General features: G+C 38.2%; 1 protein-coding gene across 4 annotated transcripts in view; it reads left to right on the top strand.

Moving 5' to 3' along the window:
- PALS1 (protein associated with LIN7 1, MAGUK p55 family member) overlaps positions 1 to 16196 on the top strand; it is a 58594-nt gene extending 42398 nt beyond the window's left edge. For 3 of the 4 annotated variants that reach the window (XM_079951445.1, XM_079951446.1, XM_079951447.1), the window contains 8 exons: positions 179 to 256; positions 4074 to 4257; positions 4929 to 5000; positions 5988 to 6098; positions 6582 to 6749; positions 7555 to 7757; positions 9051 to 9161; positions 11769 to 16196. In XM_079951445.1, coding sequence (XP_079807571.1) covers positions 179 to 256; positions 4074 to 4257; positions 4929 to 5000; positions 5988 to 6098; positions 6582 to 6749; positions 7555 to 7757; positions 9051 to 9161; positions 11769 to 11945 — 1104 coding nt within the window. In that variant the 3' untranslated portion in view covers positions 11946 to 16196. The remainder of the gene's footprint in view (positions 1 to 178; positions 257 to 4073; positions 4258 to 4928; positions 5001 to 5987; positions 6099 to 6581; positions 6750 to 7554; positions 7758 to 9050; positions 9162 to 11768) is intronic. The other variant, XM_079951448.1, reaches the window with a different exon arrangement.
- Positions 16197 to 16675: the final 479 nt, after the last annotated feature.

Below are 16675 nucleotides of genomic sequence, written 5' to 3'. Positions count from 1 at the left end.
AAATAGAGGTAGGGAAACTAAGATTAGAGTTCAGGGAGAAGAAAGACCTGTAAGAGGAGCAGCTTGAAATTCCTCCCCTCCCCTTCACCCAACCCATTGTTGCTCCCCGTGAGTGAGTGTCTAACTTCAAGGCTGTTTTTAAGTTGTCACTTACTAATGAATGTGCTTTTCCTCACAGGCGGACATGCACGGCACGCTGACATTTGTCCTGATTCCCAGTCAGCAGAGTAAGCCACCACCCACAAAAGAGACAGTGGTATGTTCTTGTGGCATATTTCCAGTGTATAACTTACCTTAATTGCAGGTGTTCAGTCGGTTTTATATTCTCTTTTTGTTGCTATTGAAGTCTCGTGTGTCTCCTTCACTGAATAGTAGACTACATTTAATTTAGCCATGATTTAAGAAGAGATTTTGAAAATGTTGGTGGCAGCAATTGTAAGTTGTCCCATAACATAGGGTTGCCATACGTCCAGACAGTGCTTCCAGCTTCAGTTTTCCGGCTAGGTCTGGGAAATTCCAGACGTATGGCAACCCTACCATAACATCACTTTTTTTTTTTATAATAATTTTTATTCGTTTTTCAAACAGATAACAAAAGTACCACAAAACAACATAATTTCCAACTGATCGTTTCATACCCTTCTTTCTTTTGACTTCCCCATACCTCCCCATCCCTGCATTCTTGTTTAGTGATTCTTTAGCAACCCTTAGGTCCATTATCTTAATTCCCTTTCATAAAAGTTCCTTTAGTTTTTTTTGATTACTGCTGCAATTTCTTTACCTCTTACCCCCTGACATCTTAACATTCGTCAATTTTACAATTGTTCTTGAGATATATTTTAAATTTCTTCCAGTCCTCTTCCACTGTCTCTTTCCCCTGGTCACGGATTCTGCCCATCATCTCGGCCAGTCCCATAAAGTCAATCACCTTTGTTTGCCATTCTTCCAGAGTAGGTAGTTCTTGCGTCTTCCAATACTTTGCCAGTAGAATTCTTGCTGCTGTGGTGGCATACATAAAGAAAATCCTATCCTTCTTTAACACCAATTGGCCAACCATGCCCAAGAGAAAAGCCTCTGGTTTCTTAGGAAAAGTCCACCTAAGGACCTTCTTAATTTCATTATAGATCATTTCCCAGAAAGCTTTAATCTTTGGGCAGGTCCACCAAAGGTGGTAAAAAGTGCCTTCAGTCTCATTACATTTCCAACACTTATTGTTAGGCAAATGATAAATTTTTGCAAGCTTGACTGGGGTCATGTACCACCGATAGATCATTTTCATAATACTTTCTTTTAAAGCATTACATGCAGTAAATTTAATACCGGTGGTCCATAACTGTTCCCAGTCAGCAAACATAATATCATGACCGATATCTTGTGCCCATTTAATCATAGCTGATTTTACCGTTTCATCCTGTGTATTCCATTTCAACAGCAAGTTATACATTTTTGATAAATTCTTAGTATTGGGTTCCAACAGTTCTGTTTCTAATTTTGACTTCTCTTTCTGAAATCCTATTTTTCTGTCCTGTTTAAATGTCTCATTTATCTGATGATAATGCAACCAATCTCGAACCTTAGGCTTTAGTTTCTCATAACTCTGAAGTTTCACCCTTTCACCATCATATTCTAAAATTTCATGATATTTTGGCCATTTAGAGTCCATATTAAGCTTTTTTACTTCCCTAGCTTCCATTGGTGACACCCACCTAGGGGTTTTACTTTCCAGCAGATCTTTATATCTAATCCAAACGTTATACAATGCTTTCCTCACAATATGGTTTTTAAAACTTTTGTACACCTTTACCTTGTCATACCATAAATATGCATGCCAACCAAAACTATTGTCGTACCCTTCCAGGTCCAAAATGTCAGTGTTCTCAAGAAGTAGCCAGTGTTTCAACCAGCAGAAAGCTGCCGATTCATAGTAAAGTCTTAAGTCCGGCAGGGCAAACCCCCCTCTATCCTTTGCATCAGTTAAAATCTTAAATTTAATTCTGGGCTTTTTGCCCTGCCAGACAAATTTTGATATGTCTTTCTGCCACTTCTTGAAACAATCCATCCTGTCCAAAATCTGTAACGTCTGAAATAAAAACAGCATTCTAGGCAATACATTCATCTTAATAGTAGCAATTCGGCCTAACAAGGAAAGTTTCAACCTTGACCATATTTCCAGATCTTTCTTAACCTCTGCCCAAGTTTTTTCATAATTATCCTTAAATAAATTCACATTCTTGGATGTTAAGTTTAACCCCAGGTATTTTACCCTTTTTGTTATTTCCAGGCCTGTTTCATTCTGAAAACTCTCTCTTTCTTCCATTGTTAAGTTTTTTTCCAACACTTCCGTTTTTTGTTTGTTCAATTTAAAACCTGCTACTCGACCAAATATTTCAATCATAACATCACTTTTTGACACTATTGAAAATACATGACACAGGCAATCCATTTGTTATGTGAAGCAAGGAGAATAATAAAACTATTCTTATCCTTTGCATTGCCAAGCATTACCTTTTCCTGTGTAGGCATTTTGAGGAGGAGGAAAAAATGGGTTTTGGGACACTTACAATCCTTTGAGTGACTGGAAATATTAGAGGGATGTCTTTGGAGAGCAAGATTTCCTGTTTAAGAGGCAGGAGAAAAGTAGATAAGGATTGGATGATGGAGCAAAAGGCTTTCTGGGTGATTAGACGTGAACTGTTAAACACAACAGATGTTTCTAGCATGTCATGTGCTGCTAATACAAGCTATCTTCATCTGATTTTTAACTCTCCCTGTACTATTTCCCAGATCTTCCCTGCAGTCCCAATTCCACAGGAGGCTTTGGGGAGGGCACAGTGGCCAGTAGAGAAGGGGAAGGAAGCCCTGCTGTGCAAATGTCCTTTTTCATGCACATAATTTTTTAGTACAATCCGTTACTTGTTTATCCCATTTCAGGTTCTACATTACCATCTGTTACAAACCATCTTCATTTTCATCACAAAACTGCATCAGCTTTAAGGAGGGAACCTTTCAGTTTAGAAATGTCTTGAGTGTTTACTTATGTCTTAGTGAAGAAATAAGGTTTTCATACTAGATTCTGAGAGCAGAAACCACATTTGTTGTATTGATTTTTTTCCTTAAGCTCCTTAGATATTTGCTATTAAGTGTCTTGTTTCTGTAGTGAGTTGCATATGCAAAATGGTAGATAGTGCCTTGATCTGGGGTGTGCTTTCCATTAAGATTCATTTGCCTGCGCCTACCCCACTTTCTTCTGTGTCACCAGGATATTCCTCTTATAGTTATGCATCAAAGTGCCCTTTCATTGAGCTCAGAGTGACATTTCCCACCCCGCCCTATGTAAGCAGAATGACTTCTCATTAAAAAATGAAAGTGGTGGAGGCAGGGGGAAGCAGGAACAAACATCAAGTCATCAATGTTTTCATAACGCAAGTGTCAAATTTATTTTAAAATTGGTAGTTTGTTACAAGAAAGTTTGTTCTAGCTGTCTGACATCTCTGTGTTACTTGGTTGATTGTGCTTGGAAAAAACACCTTGATAATAATGAGTGCACAGAAATATCTGGAGCACACTTTTCCTAGCCATCTCCCACGTGCATGTACATGTGCTGCAGCTTTGTAATGCTGCACTTTCCCTGACAATTTGGATGGAGAAACTGGTTGGAGCTTGCTTGGGACAAGTTGCTTGGGATAGTTAAGCAGGAAAGCAGGCAGACCCAGCTTGAGTTCACACACAATCCATAATGGCTGGGCAGAGGCAAACTTTCCTTTGGAGGTCATAAGAGAATAGAAAATTAGTGCTCTCCTGTCTCTCTGATTTAAATTTGAGTCTGCCTTTTCAGGTCTAAGCTGTAGAGGGGAAGCCCTCTTGCCACTTCCAAGTTACTTACTGCCCAGTTAATTGTTCCTAATTTTTAATTGCCTTCTATACCAGTAGTTTATATTTTTATTTATGCTTGAGCTCTTCATTCTGTATTTGAAGTGAAAGTGGGATCTCTTATATACAAAAGGAACATATTGTCAGAGATTAATACTTGCAATTCCAGTCCATATTTATGTGTATACCTCTATATTTTCTAGATCCATGTGAAAGCTCACTTTGACTATGATCCATCTGATGACCCCTATGTCCCATGCAGAGAGCTAGGCTTATCCTTTCAAAAGGGAGATATACTCCATGTCATCAGCCAAGAAGATCCAAACTGGTGGCAGGCCTATCGAGATGGAGATGAGGAAAATCAGCCTTTGGCAGGCCTCATTCCAGGTATTTAATCATGGAGTATTTGTGTATATTGAATATGTTTTTTTACAAAGAAGTTTCAGATACCATTGTCGTTGAACTACAGTGATGCCTCGCAAGACGAAAAACTCGCTAGACGAAAGAGTTTTCCCTTTTTTGAGGTGCTTCGCAAGACGAATTTCCCTATGGGCTTGCTTCGCAAGACGAAACGTCTTGCGAGTTCTTGTGAGTTTGTTTCCTTTTTCTTAAAGCCGCTAAGCCGTTAATAGCCGCTAAGCCGTTAATAGCCGCTAATAGCCGTGCTTCGCAAGACGAAGAAACCGCAAGACGAAGAGACTCGCGGAACGGATTAATTTCATCTTGCGAGGCACCACTGTACTGGGATGTTGCTTTGAATTGTTGTTGCATAGTCTCCTCCTTTGGTGAGTTGAGACTGCTGATGTGACCAAATTCCCAACAGGAGTCCTAATGTTGTATATGTCTTTTAACTTTGGCATTTAAAAACAAAAACAAAATGAAAAAACTGATGCAGAGGTATGAGAAGAATTCTTATTGTGGGATTATCTTCCTCAAAGCGCTTATAGGGATCAAAATCTCAGTGCATTTTTGAAATGTGATCACTCTTGAAACAGTGGTGTACTCTGAAATGGCAATAATTTCTCATTGCTAATTATTAAATGTATTCTATCATTAAGGGAAAAGTTTTCAGCAACAAAGAGAAGCTATGAAGCAAACTATAGAGGAAGACAAAGAACCAGAAAAATCAGGTAAATTAAAATCTTCATGAAATACCTGTGATAACTAATAATCTTAAAAGAAACTCAGTCCTTGAACTGTGCCTCCTCTTTTTCAGTTCAAATACTTCAGTGATAGTGAGCATTTATCCACAGCTTTCATAACATGTTTAAGGAGAGCTGAACTGACCAAGCAACTTTTGCTGAGATACTGTCATTATATCCAACTCTTTGGGTGAAACTTAATGTACTCAGTGTTAGATTCACTGAAATCAGCAGGCATCTACATGGGTCTATTCTGAGTGTGATTTAGCCATCTATTGCACTTTGACTCGGGTAGAATCTAGAAGTGGTACCATGTGCTTTGTCCTCCTTTATTACATATTTGGATGTATTGTACTCAGGTAGGGGTGTGTGTGTTTATTTTTAAAAATTAAAAAGATAAATAACCAAGGGAATGAACAGTTTTGCCTGTGTGGTCCCATTGACGGAAGACAGAAGTAGCAGTTCCTTAATACTGATATACAGACCAAGTAGGGAGTACAAACCTCTATGAACTTTTCTTCTACTTGTTCTTGCTAGTATAGCCCGTTCTTTAAAAAATTGATATCACATTTCCAATATAACAACTATCCTCTGTTTTGATATTCCAAGTGCCTCCTTAAGACACTTCTTTCCCCATGGCTTATTCATTTTACTTACTATTTCTTCCTCCCTAACATGTCATAGCTGTTCCTTGAGATCAAGGTGGCCACATGTTGTTGGTCCAACTCCCATCATCCCCAGCTAGCATGGCCAATGATCAGGTATGATGGGAGTTATAGACCAGCAACATCTGAAGTAGCACACGTTCTCCTTTCCTTCTTTAGATTGTAAGTCTGTGTGAGCAGGGTCTGCCTTGTGTTTAATTTGTGTACAACAGCTATCAATTTAACATGCTTTATAAAATAAATAATTGCAGCAGCTGGAAACTTAGTTACATATTTGGACAACTTTGGCTCTCTATTTTTTAACTTCTAGGGAAACTTTGGTGTGCGAAGAAAAATAAAAAGAAAAGGAAAAAGGTTCTGTATAATGCCAATAAAAATGACGGTAAGAAGGGATTTCAGCTATCTTCCAGTATTTTTTCTGGTTAGTGCAACTGATTCATTTTTCAGCTTACGATGTGTTAAAATTATTGTGCATAAATATTCACCCATAGTTATTTCTATATTATTTGGACTATATGTTTTCTAATATTTCTTTCCTGATTATAATAGTGAATTTTCTATGGGTTTTTATGTTTTAGAAGTAAACTGCTGGTCTGTGACTGTAATAAACATTGATTTTAGAAGTGATAAGCCTTGGACACTGATCCTTTGGCATTCAATTAATGTGAAGAAATGATAATTAAAAAACTATTACACAACAATAAAAGGCGTATTTTTTTAAGCTGTTCTAAGGTATTCAACTCAGTTTTACTTAGAGTAGACCCACTGAAATTAATGAACATGGCAGCTAGGTACATTAATTTCAGCAGGCCTACTCTTGAGTAAAATATAGTTGAATATCACCCCATGTTTATTTCTTCCTAATAAAAAAATGCCATACTTATTTTGGCCTTGTTTTCTCAAGATTATGACAACGAGGAGATCTTGACTTATGAGGAAATGTCCCTTTATCACCAACCAGCGAATAGGAAACGACCCATTGTCCTGATCGGTCCACAAAACTGTGGCCAAAATGAACTTCGGCAAAGGTTAATGAATCACGAAGCTGACAGATTTGCTTCTGCAGTTCCTCGTAAGTTGAAAGGCTGGGGCATGTAACTGTCTTGTGTTCTGATGTCAAACCCTTGCTGCCTGGCCTTACATCATTTTTGCAAGTTCAGTTCAGTACCACACTATATACCTTAGTATGGAGGGAAGTTGCTTTAGTAAATTCTTCCCCAATACAAATGTAGGGAGTTAACCATAAAAAATGTCCTTTGACCCAGTGATGCAGATATGTAATTTTTAATGGTATTATAACTCTTCCCCCCACATCATTGGATGATGATGTGTATTAAGTTAACTAAAAATGTAGCAAGGCAGCCCTGTTCCATTTTGGGCCCTTCTACTTATTCTGCTGAGTGGAGCCCTGGACTTCTGCCACAAAGTCCCTTTTCTGATTGTACCACTACTTTGATCCCATTCATAAGAACAAGGCAGTTTATTGAAATAACTTAGTTAAATTCTCATTTACAGGAAGGTGATTTTGCTACCTTGCATTCTCCTGTATTTTCAGTTGCATCTGACATCCCCTGCTTCATGTTTTTGTTTGAAGTACATTTGCATGACTGCACATGTATTATGCACAGTTGGACATGTGCCAGAGACTGCTGTATTATGGAACTATTTTTTTAGCCCAGTTAAGAGTTTGCAATTCTTTCTGGCTGAAAGACTCTAAAGGTCAACATTGTTAATTTTGCACTTATACATTCTGCTGAAAAGGGTTTCTTTCCAAGTAGCTGTTTTTCATACCTTGCAAACTGACATAACAAAAATGCCTTCAAAACAGTTAAAAGACACAGAAGTCTTAAATTAGATTTGTTTACTGGTCTTTTCAGATACAACACGAAATAGGAGAGACAATGAAGTGGCTGGCAGAGATTACCATTTTGTATCACGGCAAGTATTTGAGGCCGACATAGCAGCAGGAAAGTTTATTGAGCATGGTGAATTCGAGAAGAATCTGTATGGTACCAGCATAGACTCTGTCCGGCAAGTGATCAATTCTGGAAAGATATGTCTTTTAAATATCCATACACAGGTAATAGAAGTTCTTTTGGACATTGAAATCCTAGGTTCTGTGTTGCAGTAGTTCAGTTAGAATGTGTTGTTGATGAAGGCCTTCAGTTGGTTTTGATACAAATGTGAAATCTGTCTATGTATACACTAAATTTTCTCCTAGATCAGATGTATGCAACTTCCCTAATATGCTTCTATACAGGCAATAAATTTGTACATTAGTTGCCCACTCTACATATTCAGTGGTTATATGTACTGAGCAGTTTTCATAAGACTAATTTCTAAATACATCACTCTTCAGTTTTCTCTTTGGAGAACTACCCATTGTAACTTTCCCTACCCCAGTAGACATGTGACAGGAAGATACGCATCTTTAAACATGCAGTGGACATGCAGTAATGTTGCTTTCAGTCTCCCATTCACATTTCGTGTTTACCATAGCAATCACCAGTGTAACTCATGCACCATACACAGTGAGAAGCAGCTATAATCAAAGGTTCTTTATGCTTCATCCACTTTCACTGTGGTCATGTTAGACTTTCTTCAGAATCCTCATCTTGTTAGGTCATTTAAAGGCATCTGTAGACCACATGTTGCTAAGTCTTAAATTATGCCATCTGTGTTTTCAAGACTAAATATGAAGAAATAGCAAATTACTCTATAAAAATACACTAATACTATAAATAGCAGAATTATTGTAACCACACTTAGCAAGGGTATAGAATATTATATTCTTCACCACGTAAAGAGCAACTCATAGTAAGAATGTGGACTGTCCAAATTCAAAAAAATTAGTCATTAGAATATAAAACGTCAGATCCTCACAGTTCCTGTACACATAATCATTTTAGAATTGCATACATGTTCGTTATGTAGGTTTACATCATTTTTCTGTTGTCTTCTCCATTTTGCTGCTGTCAGAAGAACTGTCATCTGGATAAGTGGCATGGTCTACTATTAGGAAAATTGGACTCGGCTACCCTATACCAGTTGCAGTTTTCAGCTCTAGTTTCAATGTAACTATCTCTTTGCTAGCTTGTGTAATTCATGAAGTTTAAGTTCCTTTTTTTGGTTATTTGTGCAGCCCCAACTGAACGATTTTTGAGATCACATGTTGTAACTTGTTAAGCTAGTTTCTCCAGGAGCAAACTGGCTTTTCTAGGTAGAAGCCTTGCACAATCATTAGTGTAGAGAGTCACCATTTATGTATAATGTTGCATGCATAAATTGTATTGACAATAGATAATTGGTATGAATTATAGTTTTGCTTTGTTTTATGAAAATATTAATAGTACAGATTTATATTTCCCAACAGTCACTGAAGAGCCTTCGCAATTCAGACTTGAAGCCATATATTATCTTCATTGCACCACCTTCACAAGAGCGGCTTCGTGCATTACTGGCCAAAGAGGGCAAAAATCCAAAGGTAATATTCACATGTAGTGTTTATAACAGTGCATTCGGCCCTTGGTGCTCCGATACACATTTTCTTCAAATATGCTAACTGTGTAGCACGCAGCAGTCACAAAATTCAGTATGAGAAGACACAGGCAGGATTGCAGACCTAACTTTATGCCACAGAATTCAATGTTGGTGGGTTCTGCTGCTCCTGTTCAGGGTTATGACATCCTCCTTCAGCTTGTGTCCAAATACACATCAGTAATATGTGATGAGGCTTACTGAATTGGGACACTTTTAAGTAAATATACATATGAGGGGTGGGGAAGCTGACACCACGTCACCCTTTCAAGCAAGGAAGCTGCCACATTCCTCTTGAGAGTCCCCAAAACCTCTAGCATGTTGAGCATGGATGGAGAAAGTAGAGGTCTTGTTGCATGAGCTGAAATTTTTCCACTCACATGTGTGCATTGGTTACAAATTCTACTGATAAAATTCTACTTTACAGTGGTGCCTCGCAAGACGAAATTAATCCGTTCTGCGAGTCTCTTCGTCTTGCAGTTTTTTCATCTTGCGAAGCACGGCTATTAGCGGCTTAGCGGCTATTAACGGCTTAGCAGCTTTAAGAAAAAGGAAACAAACGTCTTGCGAAGCAAGCCCATAGGGAAATTTGTCTTGCGAAGCAGCTCAAAAAACGGAAAACTCTTTCGTCCAGCGAGTTTTTCGTCTTGCGAGGCATTCGTCTTGCGGGGCACCACTGTACTTGGTATTCCCTTTATTATAGACAGAATGTGTGGCAGATGTTGAATTCCTGCTGAATTTTTTCTTTTTGGATTCTCTGTTTTGATGTGTTCCTCCTAGTTTCTGCCACCAGGTGGTGCTGGCCAGCTGTTTTTGATAGTGTTTTCAGTTTGTCAATGTATTACAGTGGTAGCTTGGTTTAAGAACAGCTTAGTTCAGGGGTCAGCAAACTTTTTCAGCAGGGGGCCAGTCCATTGTCCCTCAGACCTTGTGGGGGGCTGGACTATATTTTTTGGGGGGAGGGAAATGAATGAATTCCTATTCCCCACAAATAACCCAGAGATACATTTTAAATAAAAGGATACATTCTACTCACATAAAAACACCAGGCAGGCCCCACAAGTAACCCAGAGATGCATTTTAAATAAAAGGATACATTCTATTCATGTAAAAACATGCTGATTCCTAGACCGTCTGCAGGCAAAATTTAGAAGGCGATTGGGCTGGATCCAGCCCCCGGGCCTTAGTTTGCCTACCTATGGCTTAGCTTATGAACAACTTGGATTATGAATGCTGCAAACCTGGAAGTAGGTGTTTGGGTTTGTGAACTTTGCCTTGGAATAAGAACATGTTTCGCTTCCTGTTGAGTGTGTTCCATTTGTAAACTGTGTCCCCCACTGCTATGGGAAAGCACACCTTGGTTTAAGAACGTTTTGGTTTAAGAACAGATTTCTGGAATGGATTAAGGTACAGTGATACCTTGGTTTACAACCATAATCCATTCCAGAGGTCCAGTTGTAAACCAAAACAGGTTGTAACCCAAGGCGTGCTTTTGCCAATGGGGCCTCCCCCCCAAAATTGGTTGTAATCCAAAAAAAAGGGACACGCACTTCCGGGTTTCACATGGCTGTAATCCAAAATGGTTGTAATGCAAAGCAGCTGCAAACCAAAGTACCACTGTACTTAGAACAGGACAAAAAGCAGAAGCCATCTAAGCTGGCTGACATGACTGTTGGTGATCACTAAAGTTGCATTCAGTTCCCTTTTTAAAATAGAATCTTCCAGGTTTCACAGCACATCAGCTATTTAAGCTTGGCCAAGGGGTAGGGGGTAGATTTGTCCTTTAGGGGTTCAGCCCCCAGATCAGATATCCTGTTTGACAGGTGATCAGGGTTGCATGTGTATACCTGGTATTGGAAACCCAAGACAGGACAGGGGTTATATTGGTGTATCATCTATTCTGCTGCCTAAAAGTCTCCCTCCCTAAGCTCTTGGAGGTAATCTTGGACATAGTGTTGAGGACCTTGAGGCAGCTTGTACTGGGAATCCTCAGTGTTTATGCCAAAGTTGCTTCATCTGAAGAAGCTCAGGATGTTATGGCCTCCATGCCAACCATGGCCCTTTCTGAAACTATAACCGGGCTAACATGGTGGCAGGAAACACACTGGACTGTTTCTATGTTGTGGGAGCCAGTTGTGATTCTGTCATGGACAGATCATCATCTGATCTAATTTGATTTATAACCTCCATAGGAGGGAAGGATCAAATTAGAAGGTCTGCTCCCAAACCCTAATGGATCCAGATGTTTTTATGAGGTCATTAGAGGATTTTCCTGCAGGTTTAGTCAACAGTCTTGTTTAGGTCCTGATCTTTGCTTGGAATGAGGAGATGACGATGGTTATCAGCAAAAGGGAGTTCTGCAAACTCCCATGATCCCTGGGACATTATCCCAGGGATTATAAGATTGTGCCCTAGTGATAGATGCGGCTTGACTTTCAGACCTGCCAGTACTTTGTTTCGTCCTAATCAATCTAATGCTGCTTTTTCACAAGACTCTGACATTTTTGTGTAATATATCCATAAATATCATAATATACTTTCGTTTAAATTTCAGCCTGATGAACTTCGAGAAATTATAGAGAAAACCCGAGAGATGGAGCAAAATAATGGCCATTACTTCGACACAGCTATTGTGAATTCTGATATTGACAAAGCATACCAAGAATTACTTCGTTTAATTAACAAACTTGATACAGAACCTCAGTGGGTTCCATCCTCCTGGCTACGGTGAAACAGTTACAAGGAAGAAAAGGACCTTGCCAATAGAAGAATGCTCACCCTGTATATTAGATGATGGATTAACCTCTAGTCCTCTGTGTGCACGAATTAACTGTGTGCTTTAAAAAATAATACGCATACAGTCTGACACCATTCTACTGTGATTTTGAATGTCTGATCTTTCACTACCTTTTTACCAGACATTGACATTTTGAACAAGCCACTACATTTTTAATCATTTGAAAACACTTTCAAGCGGCTGCTTTAAATTTACCTTTTCTGACTAGAGTTTTTTCTCAAGGTAAATATATGTATACAGTCCCTGGTCACTATAAAAACTGATTGTTATTTAACGTTTTTAAGTTAATTATGTTGCGGACATGATGGTAGTTTGCAAAAACACCTGTACAGAATATTGGATAAAGGAATATACCTACAAGGGGAATGAAGGAATTAATCTACAAGTACTCTCAAATGTATAAAGGGGCTACTTTGATTTGAAGTTGCCTTCTTGGGCTTCAAATTGTTGTTGAAACATTCCATTATCTAATCGCACTGCAATTTTTGAAGATGTGTACATTGTAAATATTTCAAACTTTTTTGTCTTTAGTTAGTTTGTAAATCAGATTCACAGCTAATTAAATAACAGTAAGTCCTATGGAAGGTTTTATATATATATATATATATATATATATATATATATATATATATATATCTGCTGATATTTTAGATGTGGTATTTTATGAATTTTTTCCTCTTTGCTATATCAATTGATTGAGAGCCACGGTTAACACATGGGACTATAGAAGAGTTTAGATGGGAAGCTATATTTTTATGAAAATAGAAATTCTTATATGGATTTTTTTAAAGAATACTTTGCTTCCTTAAAATGTAAATTTGTCTTTTATAACCAAGGAAACAGACTTTGGGATGATGAATATTAGAATATTTTCTTGTATTTTTATACCTAGGCACAAGGTGTCTCATGGCTGTTGATCATGTAGGTAGTTATAAAGTGGAGTTTATAATATTAAGTAACCCAGTTATCATCCTGGATTTAATTGATACTGTTGTAAAACAAAACTAGTGGAAGAATGTGAATGTTACTAAATTAGGAACCTGATGTGTTCTGTTTCTAGAACCAGCATATCCTTATATGCAATTGAAAATACCCATAAAGGTTCAAATATTACAGCTATTGCATTTATGAAACTTCTCTAATTGTAGCTGCCTTTGAAACTGATTAGCTTTGTTGCTTTGTGGCACCCTTAATGTGAATATGAATAGTTTTCTTTGTTCTCAATCATAGCTTTTATTTTTATATACTGTCATACACTGGAACTACTTCAACATGTAGTTGAATATAACCTAATAGTTAAGAATTAGTCTTTCCATGTTCTTTCATATTTTTCTCTGAAGGATTAAACAGAAAATCCAAGCAGGATTGAAACTTTTTTGTGTTCATAGTTGAACATACAGTATACATTGACATATGGAGAATTGGGGGGAGGGGGTAATACTATTTAAGAACTGAAATTCCTCTCTTAGTATTATGATCCACTCCCCCACCATGGGAGAAAAGAGAAATCTGGAATCAACCAACAGCTCCCCTCCTCTGCAGAGTATATGCATATGATCTTTAAGCATAGCACATTTATCAAGAGATTGTAAAATCACTCAACAATGTGCCTCTATCGAATGAAGCCTTTGGGTAGAAAATAGACGTGATATGGAATAATCTATGTATCACTGTCAACCTGCAAAATAGTGATTTATCTCAAATTGTCAACTTTGCTTAGAATACAAAGCAGAAAAATGAATGTTGTGTTTCTTCCTTGCTTTGCTTTGAGGTGATAGTAGACAACAAAATTCAGAAACTCTGGGCTAGTGCAGATATAAGGCTTCCCACCCTTTAAGCATGCATAGGGGATCAGGAATGGGCTATGGGATTATTCAGTCCTTTCCCCTTCCTTTTTCTCGCACAAATCCCCTTCCTTCCCTTGTCTTAACTATGCTTTGCTATGTCTACACTACTGTTAAACCATGGTGAAGCTTGATCACTGGCATTCAGAATCAGTATTTGAAGTGGTTTACAAATCCTATCTTACAAGACTTAACAAATGTTCAGGATTGTGCAGAAATGAAGGTTCATGGTTAAGGATGGTAGAATCCGCACACAAAGAGAAGGCTAGGGAGAGCGCACACAGTGCCATGGCCTGCTCCCACTTCTTTAACTATTGTTAAGGAATGGAAAGTGTTTTATCTGCATTGTATAGTCTGTGCATTACCCAGATGTATGTATTTTTCATCATCTTAAGGGTTATGGTGCTGATGTCCATGAGGTCTAAATTTAATTACTTTTACAGCCATGTGAAATATTTCTATCAGTATCTTAGGTTTAAATGTTAAGAAAATGCTGGTGTAATCCATGATGCATTCTAGGACAGTATATGAAATACTGGTTTTGGCATACTATACTGGTTAAGAGTGATGTATTAACAGTAAAATCCCCTTTGTTTCTCCTATCCCCCTTCTGAATTTCTAAGATGATTAAGAAATTAATTGGACATAGTCTTCTAAATGCAGAAATTACTATATATATTAAATGTGCCTGCCACCTGCTGTCCTTTGAGATAAGAGTGGTGGCCTAAGCTCTGGCTATAGAAATGCAACTGTGGCAAACAATAATTAAGAGGGCTTTCAGAAATCATCCAATATAACTAAATTGATATCTGTCAATTACTCTACTACTGACATTTGGAAAAGGATGTTCCACAATATTGTAATTACAGAAAAATGGGCATATCTGTTTGGATGAGGGAAGAAAATTCTAAACTTCTTTCAGAGGATACAATATTGTGTATTATAATGAGCTTTGCAACAAGTGCTGTTCTATTCTAGGCTAGTTAAATAGGGGAAAATATTTGATTAACCAAGTGAAAGATATGCCTTGTAAACAAACCATGACTGTAATGATATTTCTTTAAAAATGGAAAGAGAAAGGGTGAAGGGATAACAAAATAGCTTTTTAAGGTAATACAGTATATCTCTACACAACACCCAGGTTGAAGCTTGACATCTACTTGCACTCTATTTTGAGCTATTATAAACTGCACATTAATGTAAACATGTAAAATAATATTCCTAGCCTTCAAGTATACTGTTGTAAATGTAACCGTGAGGTAATATATTTCACTTCCTAGTGGCTTAGTACTACAGGCTACTGTGCCAGGAAATAAATATAGAGGGTTGTATAAAACAGCTGCAGCTTGTGTGCAGACTGTAGTGTTATGGAAAGCAGTACCAAGATTGCTCCAAGTTGCATCCATGCTGCTGTTCTGGCTGCCAGTGCCAGGGGTGGTATGGTGGTACAGCCTACAGCCACTATATGCTAACAAAAGGCAGGGAAACAAAAGCCAGCTCATCTTTGTACTGTCCTGAAGCCTTATTGGCATTCAGCTTCATCAGTGCAATCTTGTGCATCTAATGTTGTGTATTGAGCTGTCAAGCAGATACTGCCCTTGTAGCTCAGTCAGTGCAGTCACTTATTTGTAGAATTGGATGGTGTGTTCCAAAGCCTACTTGGGCATGGTACCTAAGACCCTTTGTGTGCTCCATCTTGGCAGAATATGCTCCCCAGAAGTACATAGGCACCGCTTCACACACAGTAACTTTTGTTGCAGAGAGTTGGCTGTGTCATTTGGTACCTAAAGGCAACTGCATAACCGGAATGGCCTATGGAAATGTGTGGGTTCCCAGAGCTTGCAGCCTCTTTAAAAAAAATAATCCATCTCTGTTCCTACTAGGATTTTACTCCCCCAATTACACTGAGCTGAGCTCTTGGTTAAGCTCTGTCCTCACTAACGATAAGGTGTATAATCAATGTATTCTTAGCTGCAGCTTGGGGATGGTGAAGAGAGTTTAACCATGTGCGAGTTCAGAGAACACAGTTGGTACAAGACTAAAAAAAGACCATGGAGGAGCAAAGTGGTTCTAGGAGCCAGTGTGGTCCCAATACACCAGAGTGGTCCTGAGATTATTAAAAACAACCCTGCTTTATAAAAGTTCCAGCATATCTTTAACATGGCTTAAAACTTCAGCACAAGTTTGTAACATCATGATGGAAAATAAGGTACTTGACTGAAAAATGAAACTTGAATAAGCATATGTTTAATTGTGGAGGTTTTTCTCTGTCCTTTGGAAAGGAATTAGCATATCTTGCATCATTATTTGCTTACCAAAAATAAAGGTCACTTATTACTTATATTGCACACAGAGTGTATTCTTTAAATAAACCAGCACCTTATGTGAACTTGGTGCAATGAGGGGAGGGGAGAGGAGAACTTGTATGCGTCTTTTTTTGGAATTCACAACTCATTTTAAATGCCTTATTATATTATTTAGAATCACCCCTCCCACCTCTGGATGTAGTACTGTTTTTGTTGCATGCAGAGCAGGATTAATGAATCTCCAGACCGCCAGAAGTTCCAAGGTGGAACGCAAGGCCATTTCTCCCAACCCATGCCTAGTGTCTTATCAAGCTGATGGGGGGATTTCAGTCCTGCTGGGTGCTGTTTTGCTATGTTTGAAGGTGAAGAGAAGTATGGTGTGCAAGGTAAATTGAAAGTATAACTCCAGTGACTCATTCTTGCTTCAGTAAACCAATACTAATGTTGCCTTACGCTTCTAAAATTGTAGACTTACCAGTTTAACCATTATTACAAGCTTATTTCAAGAGTGGAA

This window comes from Podarcis cretensis (assembly GCF_951804945.1).
Source record: "Podarcis cretensis genome assembly, chromosome: 1".
Taxonomy (NCBI): domain Eukaryota; kingdom Metazoa; phylum Chordata; class Lepidosauria; order Squamata; family Lacertidae; genus Podarcis; species Podarcis cretensis.
This window is presented reverse-complemented; position numbering and strand designations above follow the sequence as displayed.